We start from the raw sequence: 12241 nt of genomic DNA, 5'->3' as shown, positions 1-12241 counted from the left end.
ATCTGGATGCTATACAGCTGTGTAGAAGGGGCCATAGCCAGGTCTGTAACTTGAGTAATTCTACTATAAATAATGCTTTCAATTTCATACTACTCCTTCAGTTTCCTGTGAACTTGATCCAGACAACAAGACTGTATACACATACTGAAAAAGTAGATCTTAAAAATATTTGGACTACAGCAGCAATAATCTGTTAATCTGCCCCCAAAATTTCTCACAAGGTTAACTTTCCCAAGATGTGCTGCCATTTGTGATGCTACAGTTTTGTGTGCGTGTGCGCATGCTCACCTCCAAATCACTTATTGACTTATGGTGGCCCATAAATTTCATATCATTTTCTTAGGTAAGAAAGACTCAGAAGTTGTTTTGCCAGTTCTTTCCTCTGAAATGTAGCTTACATCATCTGATATTCACTGGTGATCTTTCATCCAAGTACTCACCAAAGCTGACCCTGTTTAGCTTTCAAAATCAGATCGAATCTGTTTTTTTTAAGGATGCCAAGGTTAGGTCACTGTATAATTATAAGCAACTGAATGCAACCTAAATGTGCTATTGAGATATTGCCCTCCAATCTTTGACCCAGGTTTTTGAAAATACGGATTTCCCTCCCCTCTGTTTGTAAAACTCTGAATACTAAAATACATTCCAAGTATTGGATTTGTTTACATAGCATCTTTCATCCAATGATCAATTTCTAGCCATGAGTTTTAACTGATTATATTGAAATAGGACCATTCAGTGATTCTTTCAATGGGTTCTCTTTTAATTTTAATATTAATTGATGTTGATTAATTTTAATTTTAATTTAAACTTCACTTAATTAATGTTTATGCATTTTCTATTAATCAGTGCTCTCTTTTAATTTGTTGGGCTGTTAGGAGTTACCAACAACTGCTTTCAAGAAAAGGCCAACATCAGAACCTATTCATCAAGTCCCTTCTGAAGAAGACCATATTTATGAGTCACCAAGAAAAATTATGCAACGTCTTGTGAGTGCGGAAACTGGAGCTTAATGAATGTTGTGTGAATTATTTGAAACGTCCACTGGTGCACTTTCCTGCATCATGGCACTGGAACAGTTGCATGAACATTGACTCGGTTAATTTTTCAGGATTGATGAGCTGCTAATAAGGACAGATGCATATTTTATAAATCACTCATGTTAGTAATTCCTCTTTGTGAGCGATCCTTCTCTTCTTAGGCACAAAAAGTTTGGAAAGTGAATTAACATCAATGAGTTGATGTTAAGAAAGGGGTCAAATATCAAGCAGCCCAATTTAGTGTTCTCATTGTCATACATCCATGGTATGAATGCACATAGAATCATATGCCCTAATTATATGCAATCTTTAGCTTAAATGATTATATCACACTTTCATTTTTGCTAACTGTAGCCACACTTTTTTTATCATGATGATGTAATGTACATTCACCACAGCTCCTTCCACATCCTGATTATGGTGCAACATATTACAATATTATATATTTATATTGCATGTAATATTGCTAATAATATTACAATATAATGGTATAGTACAATATAGTAATATATAATACTGATATTGTACTATGCTAATAATATAATATATTATATGTATATATATCTTGTAAGCCGCTCTGAGTCCCTTTCGGGGTGAGAAAGGGCAGCATATAAATGTTGTAAATAATAAATAAATAAATAAATAAATAAATATTTCTCAAAGCATAATGTGCTTCTCAAAGCAGTGATATCCATCTCAAGGGTTCCATGTCTTTTATTTCTTTTTTCTTTTGTTGGGAAAGTCAGTAACTTTGTTACATGTTCATGGTTTTGTTTCAAAAAATAGAAGGATGTTGTGGATTGTCCACTTTAACAGCTCTCTGCATCTGTAGAGCAAAGAGTAACGGCATTTTTTCTATATTTTAGCGACGTCTAACACATGGTCCACTTGATGAACAGTCAGGTGAAGATTATGAAAAAGAGAATGATTATGCTTCTCCAAGAAGTATTCAAGCCCAGGTAACTTCCTGTGTTCTCTAGTATTGTGATTCAATTTTTACATGCATTTTCAGTGTGTAGAACCATGTATACGCACATGTAAGTCAATCCCACATATAAGTCAAAGGCAGATTTGGGGCCAGAATGATGGATTTTGATATGACATATTGAGATGTCAGGGGTTGTTCCACAAAGAGGAGAAGTGCCACCTCAGGGGACCAACCACCATTTTACCATCAAAGCATTCAAAATGGCCAAAAGTGGTGCCATGGTGGAAAGATCATAGGGCTTGGTGCATCTTTTAGGTTCTGTGTGCAGCATATATGAAGGCATTCTATAATACCATTCCTTGTGAGTACCAAATTCAATGCATCCTGACTTTTATATATTTTTGCATAAAAATAAACTACAATTTTATGCTCGTAGTTGACTGAGACGAATCCTGAATGTAGCAGCTCAGATGAAGAACAGTCTAACGACGATGGAGGATATATATCCATGAAAGACATGTAAGTGATTTAGCAATCCTATATTAACGTGGGGAAAACGTTTATGGATTTCTTTTGCACCTTTCTCTCTAGACAATAATAGTTTAGCCTATGCTTCATCAGAGGCACAAAACCTACTGGCTTCCATATCAATAGGCTGTGACTCTAGGTTATTTCTCACAGCAATTTACTGTCATTAAATTCACATTAGCATAGTTAATGGATACATACTGCATTAATTACTTGCAATATTGGACCTCTTTTCGGTAATGCAAATTCACATGCACACACTCCAAAAAATAAAAACAAAAACACAAGGAAAGATGCAGCTGTCTCTTCTGCATCTACAAATTCAACCATGCATGACTTGAAAAAAGTTTAAATTCAGAATCTTGATTTTTGACATTTTAAATGAGGAATACCATTTTACTATGCCATTATATATAATGGAACTTGGGCATCCACAGATGTTGGTATCATTAAGAAGTTTGGGAACCAAACCCCTGCAGATATTATGGGCCTACTGTAGTATTTTTACCATTAACATCTGAATTGAACCAGTAAACTAAATTTGTTGTTAGCTGTATTGCTTCAAATTAAACAGGGGTGGTCTAGGTCTGTGCCAGGTTTTTTTTTAAGAAGACTTAGAATAATAGAAACATAGAATCAAAGATTTGGAAGAGACCTCATGGACCATCCAGTCCAGCCCCCTGCCAAGAAGCAGGAATATTGCATTCAAATCACCCCTGACAGATGGCCATCCAGCCTCTGTTTAAAAGCTTCCAAAAAAGGAGCCTCCACCACACACACCACACTTGTACCCTTTGCCTTGGAACATGCCTACAGTAGTGTTGCTTTAGTCCCTTTCACTGGGACAGGCTGTGGGCTAGTGTAAGACAAGCCATACTGTGTCAACTAGATTAGAAACACAATGCTTCTGTTACTGAAATTGGAATGCTTTGATTGTTCCAATGGATCTGTATGCCTTTCAAAGGCAGCAACTAGGGCCATATTGATCTTCCCTATGCTTGAGTAGCCACCAGAACAAAAAAAAAAACTCTTCAGAACATTGTGCAGGTATATATCTAGTTAATATGAATGCACATTGTGAAAACACAACAGCTAGCTTTAGTCTGGGTCATTACTATTACTAGCCACACAATCTTCACTTATAAAATCTGCAAACATATGGACTGTCTGCACAGGAGTAGTTCGAGGGAGGGAGACAAAATGAGAACATAGCTTTCCCCAAATGGAAATTCTGTTCCTTCCACTATGAAATTGTCCTTTCGTCACTAACCTTCTAGCATTGCTGAGAGTGTGATATTGAAAATCATTCACATCTAAAACTCTTATATTGCTTATGTCAGCATTTTCTTGATCTCTTTGTCTTCACTGTTGTTATATGATGCCTAAACTATATTTCTAGCAGCTCAACTGAAGTTTTAATGGAACTATAATGAAGTTATCATAATGATATTGATTTTTGGAACTGAGGACAATTTCCCTTGTAAGTCAGAATTCTTATTTGAGAGCAATGCCTTCATTTTGCTGCATCCATTTTGCTGCTGTCAATATGCAGTTTTCTCATACATTGTTTTCTGATCAAGGCTCAAGGTTTGAGCTGAAGCCTGAGCATGCACCATTTGTCTGCATGTCAATTTTGTGCAGAATGTTTGTCCAGACCAGGGCCCTATAACAATATGACTTGTACAAATTTAGTTATCTTCCCGGATATTTTTTACAATGTGTTGAACACTGTTATATGTATTCCTTTCTACCTGTGACATACTTTGTTAGCTGTCCACTGATGGCAGAAGAAGACTTTCAGCCTACATCAGCAGGGACTACATTGCCAACTATTCCTCCAGTAAAAGAAAATAGTGTGAATCCACAAGTAGCACAGGACAGTCCTCTGAAACCAACGCCATTACCCAGGAAAGCCAAACCAGGAAAAATGCCCAAAATATCATTTCTGTCAGTGGTTCAGCTGTCCATAATCCTTAGGTAAGATATGTTTTGAGTATGCATTTTTATCTGGATTTTTCATTAATTTTCTCCAAAGCCCATGGAAAGCATTTCTTTTTCAATCAGTTTTGCTTTTTTGTAGTCACTAGGTGATAATTACCCTTGTGTTTAATGGCAAGACTTTGAAGTTTTGGTCAGTTGTGTGAACCAGTAAAAAACATTTAATCTTTAACTGACAACAATGTGATATATTGAATTCACCAAAGTAGACCTTGAAAAGGGCAGGTATTTAGAGTTTTCTGGGTGGGGAATAAAGGGGTGTTTGTGTGTCCAGCAGGGATGCTGTCATAGGCACCATTATTCACTTAATTTGTAAAAGAACAGGTTCTTGATTCTTCCATAATTTGGTTTAGGTAGGAAAGAGGAATTTCTATACATACTATTCTATAAGCATGTTCTTAACCTCAAAACCATTTAGCTTGTGTATAACTCATGTCAGTGTTGTCTGAGTTCTGGGGCTCTTCCATACTACAATGATAGTACTTTGATTCCACTTTTATTGTCATGACTGCATACTGCATAGTTTTGTGAGGCCATAGAGCTCTCTGGTTGAGAATTCTGTACTGGAATAATAATGTGCTATAATAGTATAAAAGGGACTGTGTAGCAGATTGACTGCTGTTAATATTAGTACTAGGCTCCTTGTCCCACATTTGTGGCTAAACTTCAACATTCAAGGTGCAGTGTGATAACACAAATGACTAACAGCTATGCCAAAATGTTGGGAGACATGCAAATCTTAATTTCGTTTCTCCTTATTAAGTAAACAAGAAAATATCCTGCTGTGTTCTTGCAGCAAAATGGTGAAACTTTTATGTTGGGCTCAGAAAGGTCTTTGCACATTTTTGGAACTAGTTTTATACATTTCTATAAAGAGTGCAAATTCAAAAAGTTGAGAAAGAGTAGCTTTATTGTAATGACTAGTAAAATGGTAAATCAGATGGGTTGTTTTTGTCTTTGTGGCCATAGTTCTGGCTTTAGATACTTGCTTTGAATGCGTGCATTTGCAAAGATGGTTTTGTCCAACATATTTTTTGTTTGTTATTTTGCAAATTCTGGGAAAAGCAATAAGGAGAAAACCATTTGATTTCATTGCTCTTGCTTGAAGCTGAGATCTGTCATGGACTGCTAGATCTCAAAATTTGTCCTTGGGTCGTTTACAAGCAGGAGATAAGGTTACAACTTTTCCAGGTTTGGTGCATCTAATAGATTAAATTACAATATTGAAAGATCAGGATTCACATGCATTTTTTAAAAAATAGAACAGAAGTGTAGGGGAGGGGGAGGGAAATGGGCCTCAATTGGAGTAAAGTTGTCTAGACCTATAATGCTGCTATGGCAGAGAAAGTGACTATGTATCTATTTTCCTCACTTAGGAAAGCAATGTTACTAATAGCCTCTTGTAGTAGCATGTTCTCCATTTTATTCTCCATGCAATTTGGGTTTGCAAAATAATTTATTTTCTCTTTCAGTAAAATCACAAAAGACAATCAGATGCAAGAGGTTGATCTTCTCTTTCCCCAGAGTGATTTTATCAATTGTGTAACACTTACAGAAGCTTCTGGGCATGTATGGTAAGACTTCTTATGTTTTTGTTCATTTGCATGATGTCACGTGGAATTTCTATTGGAGTGGGTGGTCAATTACTTATCTTTGTTTTAATAGTGGTTTTTTATGGTGTTTTGAAGTTCTTCAGTGAAACTTAAATAAGTGCGTTTATCAACCATTGATATTACGTCTGGATGAAGAAATGCATGGTTTGTTTTCAACAATGCCTTTTCAGTGTGGAACATGCTTTCACAAGAATCAGCTTCAATGTATTCATTTATTGAGCTAAACATTTGATTTAGAAGCCTCTAGCCTTGATAACTGGCAAAATAGCCTTGGAAAAAGAAAAAGGGGGTAGCAGTTGGGCCCCATGACACGGTAGACAGTACTGCATGAGGTCACTTGCCCTGTTGCTGCTATGGCTGGCAGTGACAGTGAGGGTGGGGTGGTGGCAGTGGTACCAAACTGAGCAGTAGAGATGACTTTCTGCTGCCAAAGTGTCTCAGAGTGTCCTTGTTGGGTCACAATGTGGGCCAGAATCAGTGTTTTGGATACCAGTTCTAGTTGCATTATGTGGCTGTATGGGACTATCATTGGGCTACTGAAATCAAGAAGTATAGGAGGAAAAACAAGGAATTGATTTTGTATGATAGAATTGTGGTATCAGCTATCCTATTGAAAATTATGTCTAAGTCAAGCATGTATTATTTGGGTGTATCTGCACTCGAAGTCACTTTTGTGCAGTTGCTTCCAATTGACAGAATATTCAAAAACATAGAATATTTTGAAATCAGAAATCTGTTCATCCTAGCCCTACACGTCTGTCAAAGAACAATAATGTGTTTGTTCATACACATTGGAGATTCTGCTTTAAATAGCTGAGAAATAATAATTTCAGTATGTTTAGATCTTAGTATACTCTTCAGTTGCATGTTATTCTTATATATATTGGCTTGATGGAGTTGACAAGCCAAACAACATAAACTATACAGCCATTGTAGACCACAAGATGTCACACTTTCTCCATATGATAAAAATAAACTAACTTAAGGCAAATAAGCTTCCTTTTAACAACTCATTCCAGCATTTATTCACTATGTTCATAAAACACCAAGAATCAGAATAGTCATGATAGTCTGAAAAATAAAAATAAGTGCATAGATAGAACTATAGAAGTTTTAAGGTAGACATGTTATCTCTAGTCAAGCATCCTGTAGTGCATGTAACTGAGTTCTACTCCTTTTTAAAAAAATAGATACCATATAAACAAAATTCAGTGAAGGCCATACAGAGACTGATAAATATTGTGGTTACCCTGATCCATGAGCTCTGTGTCATAACTAGTTTGCTTGTCAGCTACTTCCCAGATCTACCTTTTCTACCTGTTCTCAGTGTTATGTTAATTTAATGCTGTTGTCAAAGGGGAAGGAGTACAAGATTTTGGTTACAATAATAGAAATCTAGCTTTAACTAGTCTTTTGCAAAAATATGACTTAAAAGCACTACCATGGCATCTCCTAATTATGCAGTTTTGGGAAAAGGAGCAAATTTGATGTAGCTGACACTGGACCAAAAAGGGACCTCCTGTGACCACTTGTTCCACCCATCTCGGTCCCAGTGATTCAGAATCAAACATTTTTATAATTTTTCTTTTTTCTCTATATGAGGCTGAGACAAAACTTTGTATCTTATAATAAAATGCAGCAGTGCAGTCTAAGATCATAATAATGTACTCAAATTTCATATCCTCACTTATAAATAATCTGAATTTTTATTGATTTGATTAGATAGTTGTCAGGTTCATTCAAGTTGTCTGCATTTTTTAATGCCAGGCTTTCAGGTGTTCTAGGACTCCAGATTTTTTACAACCTCCACATCAAAGAGTAGGATGATGGTTCATGCTTGTTGTTATCTTGTCTTTGGTCCACCACAGTGTTTCCCAGTGGAGTGATCCACATCACTTAGGATGTCTTTTCCACCAAGGGGATTACATAGTGGCTGTGAATGATATGCATGTCAAGAACATAGATGAGATTTCTTTGTTCACAAGCAGATCCAGAAGAAAAGAGGTAAGGACCACTAGTTCTACTTGTTAATAGTATCGAGCGAAGCCATGACTAGTTTTATTGTTGCGTTCCTTCAAGTCAATTCCAGCTTATGACAGTCTTAACATGCATCTATCATGGGTTTTCTTGGCAAGCTTTGTTCTGAGTGGGTTTGTCTTTGCCATTGAGGCCAAAAGAATTTGACTGGCCCAAGGTCTCCCAGTGGGTCTTCATGGCCAAACAGGGATTCTAACCCTGGTCTCCAGAGTTGCAGCCAAACCAATACATACTGCTGGTTCAGTGACTAGTTTAGGCATTGGTAAAAAGATGTCCAAAAAAGATGTCTATGATCCACCTCGGAGGTTAACGTCTTCTGGGAGGCTCTGCTCTCGGTCCTGCCTCCTTTGCATGTGTAGTTGGTGGGGATGAAAGACAGGGCCTTCTCAGTGGTGGCCCCTTATCTATGGTACTCCCTCCCCAACAAAATTAGGGCAGTCCCCCTCCCTCCTGACCTTCAGGAAGAAAGTAAAATGTTGTTATGGGACCAAGCTTTTGGATAACAAGTTTTAGTGCAACATGAGAATATGGAATAGTGGATTACGATTTTAGATGGTGTGATTTTAATAATTGGTTTTAATATTGATATGTTTTAACTTTTTGGTTTTAAAGTATTTGTTTATTGTATTGCCTGCATTTTAATGGCATCAAATTGCTGCCCATCTGTAAGGCCGCTCTGAGTACCCTTCGGGGTGCGAAGGGAGGGATATAAATGTAGTAAGTAAATAAATGAATAAATATTCCTAAAGCTTGCCTAGTCACAATCTTCAGGCATAAATATGACCAATCATTTGATGTGTTACCATTAATACCATTAGCCCCAAGGTAGTAAATGATTTGTTTTTATGTAAGCATAGCCTCACTGGAACTTAGCTGTGATATCTCTTTTTAAAGCTTGAGCTCTGCAAAACAAAAAGGAAGAAAATGTTGCTGAGCCATAAGGCTGCTTACCCAACCAGTTTCTTTAAATGGTCTAAATGACTTTCATGCAAACAAAAGCATCAACAGAACAATAATGGCTTCATGGAATATTCATGAACGTTCTAACTTTTGAGAAGGAGGATCAGCCTTACAGTGCTGGCAAACAATGCGCCATCTGAGAGAGAGAGATGTCTGAGGCAGTTTACACTGACCATATAAAGCAGCTTCAAACTGCATTTTATGGCAATGTAGATGGGGCCCTATACAGAGTTCCAATACCGCATAATCTATTGCATTGATGAAAAGATACATATACATAACTACAGAACTTGTGAAGATGATGGAAATTGTTCACGCAGTTGACAGCTAAATTACTGAGAAATAGCAAAGGAATACAAAATTAAAAACACAATGGATATAGTGAGGAATTGGGCAAAACAGAAGGGTGGAGAGTCAAAGAAAAATCACGACGAGTGGAAAAATACTTTCCCTGCTATTATCAACTGATGCCTCTTCCACACAGCTGTATAAAATCCTCATTAAACTGGATTATACAGACTCAGATAACCCAGTTCAAAGCAGATATTGTGGATTATCTGCCTTGATATTTTGGGTTATATGGCTGTGTGGAAGGGCCCTGAGAGATTAGAAAGAGAAAGATTCTATTCACAACCAAAATGGAGAGGAACTGGAACATTGTGGCTGACACTTTTATTTTTTAGACACAACTACCAAATCTTTTTTTTAAACCTTGCTCACCATCTCTCTATCCATCATACATCTATGTTTTCATTGCTTTTAAAATCTTTATAACACTAACAACCCATGCTAATATCACAAAATACCTTGTCACTGACAGTCATTTAATGTGGCTTGAATTTTTTAGGCTCATTCCATAGTAAAGTAGTTGGCTCTACTGGCTGAAACAATTGGCTTTGCATATGTTTGCATTTATTTTGTGCTACATCCAATTACCGTTTGGCATCAGTAATCATGCCTCTTTTGAATATACTGTATAACTTGAAAAACAAGGACTTGGTTTGACTTTTATCATGTATATGAACCTTTTTACTCTCATCTTGTACATAGGTAATACTCAGTTAGTGGGAAAGGACAGCTGGTTTGGGTAGCTCTCATTGCTAAAATTATCAGAGTGTAATTCATTCGCACTAACCAATTCTTCATCAACTGATGAAAATGCTCATCACAGCACTTCATAGAAAGATAGAGAGTACTGTTATATTTGATAGGGAGAAAGAGATCTAGTACCCTATATATACTTTAACTTCTGCCAATGCCACGTTAAGCATGGCAGTCCAGTCACATCACTGTATTCTGTATGTGGAGCTGCGGTGGCGCAATGGGTTAAACTCTTGTGTCAGGTGAACTGCTGACCTGAAGGTCGGCAGTTCAAATCCACGAGATGGGGTGAGTTCCCATCTGTCAGTTCCAGCTTCCCATATGGGGACATGAGGTAAAGCCTCCCACAGGATGGTAAAACATCCGAGCATCCAGACAGTGTCCTCGCAGATGGCCAATTCTTTCACACCAGAAGTGACTTGCAGTTTCTCAAGTTACTCCTGACACAAGGGAAAAAAACTATATTCTGTTCCCATCTGCTCAGTTTTGGCATAAAGTGGGGAAAAATTCAAATGTGCTATGAAAATAAAGAGGTAAAAAGGAGGCGAGGACAACATTTCTTTTGTGTTATGGGTATCTGTTATGGAAAACAATTTTTTGCCCTATCAAAAGTGTTATATGTATAGGGGAGACAAAATAAGGGCATCTTCCCCAAAACAAAAACTCTCCCACTCTCCTCCAGTCTCCATTCTTCTAGCATTGTAGTAACTTAACATTCCAATTGAGCACTGAGAAATAAATTTTAAAAGTGGCAGACAAAGTTATCAAGGGAATACAGACCCAGAAAATGAGAGTTCTAACTCGAAATAGCTTTCAGTCTCTTGTTATCTGCAATACGAGAATTCTGGAGAGTGAAGGAAAATACATAGGGGAATTTCCTTGTTCTCTATTTTCTGCAGCTACAACTGCCTGCAGGTTTTGCTCTGCTGTTTTACCTGAGCTGGTAATGAGAAAGCTTCAAGCAAAGAAAGGTGGTAGAAGGGAGGGGGAAATTTCTCTCTCAAGTATTTTTGTTCCTTCTAAACAGAAACCTCTCCCTCAAGCATTATTTTACATGTGATCCGGGCAGATGAAAATGCATTTATGTACTTACTTATTTAATATCTCACCCTTATCTCAGTAGAGGTCCCATGGTGGTTTATGATATTAAAGCATGTGGCAGTGAAAGAACATCAATTATAAGCTATCACGTTAAAATCAAGCACTCTGAAACCTGAAGATGCAGAAGGCTGACAGTTTTGAAAAGATGTGGATTTATTACATCCTGCTTACTAATAAAAAGAAAAGCATAAACTATAGTGACAATTTATTCTTCATTTTTAAAGGTAAAATTGACCGTACATCGTCTCCCAAATTCAGAAATTTTACATGCCACAGGATGCAAGTGCCCCTAAGGAAGAAAAGACCATAAGGTAAGTATGCCTGGCAAGCCTTCTCTGTTCCATTTAAGTGTAAATAGATGCAATTTTCTCTGGAAAGACGGCTTAAATTAATGTATTCTTCTTTTAGTGCCATGCAGTTGTAGAACTCATCTACACCATCATATAATGCAGCTTAATTGCATCAAACTGCATTATATGGATCTACACTTACCATATAATTGAAAGATACTGCAATTTTTTTTTCTCTTTTATTCCTTCTCTCTCTCTCTCCCCCCCCCCCCCCCCCTTGCTTCCCCTTATTATGATTCTGTGTTTGTTGATGTTTATTTTTCTTGGTATTTTATTGTAACCTTTTTAATATATTCTTAGTAACACAAAAAAAAGATACTGCTATGCTCTCTCATTAATAATACAGGAGAACATAATACAGGGAAATGATAGTACAGGGTAGCAGGGCCATGGGGGGGGGGGGGAGTGGAGTTCAACCTTTGCAGGGTAATATTTGTGGAAAAGAGGGTAGATTCATGGAACATATGGGCCATTGAGTTCTCTTGCATCTCCTTCCATTTATCACTTTGATTTACTTCTCCTAATAGTTATGCAGACAACGGTTCACTGGATATCCTTGGGCAAGTCATACTCACCCTATGTTGG

At 37.1% G+C, this 12241-nt stretch overlaps 1 protein-coding gene across 1 annotated transcript in view; it reads left to right on the top strand.

Annotated features, from left to right (window-relative positions):
* PLEKHS1 (pleckstrin homology domain containing S1) overlaps positions 1-12241 on the top strand; it is a 30061-nt gene that overhangs the window by 15731 nt on the left and 2089 nt on the right. Inside the window, exons 11-17 of the mRNA XM_060766814.2 lie at positions 879-989; positions 1907-1999; positions 2405-2487; positions 4267-4473; positions 5967-6068; positions 7976-8111; positions 11531-11617. Of these exons, the coding sequence (XP_060622797.2) occupies positions 879-989; positions 1907-1999; positions 2405-2487; positions 4267-4473; positions 5967-6068; positions 7976-8111; positions 11531-11599 (801 nt within the window). The 3' untranslated portion in view covers positions 11600-11617. The remainder of the gene's footprint in view (positions 1-878; positions 990-1906; positions 2000-2404; positions 2488-4266; positions 4474-5966; positions 6069-7975; positions 8112-11530; positions 11618-12241) is intronic.

Source organism: Anolis sagrei, chromosome 3, assembly GCF_037176765.1.
Source record: "Anolis sagrei isolate rAnoSag1 chromosome 3, rAnoSag1.mat, whole genome shotgun sequence".
NCBI classification, from domain to species: Eukaryota; Metazoa; Chordata; class Lepidosauria; order Squamata; family Dactyloidae; genus Anolis; species Anolis sagrei.
Note: the sequence above shows the minus strand (reverse complement) of the source record. Positions and strands in the feature narration are given on the sequence as shown.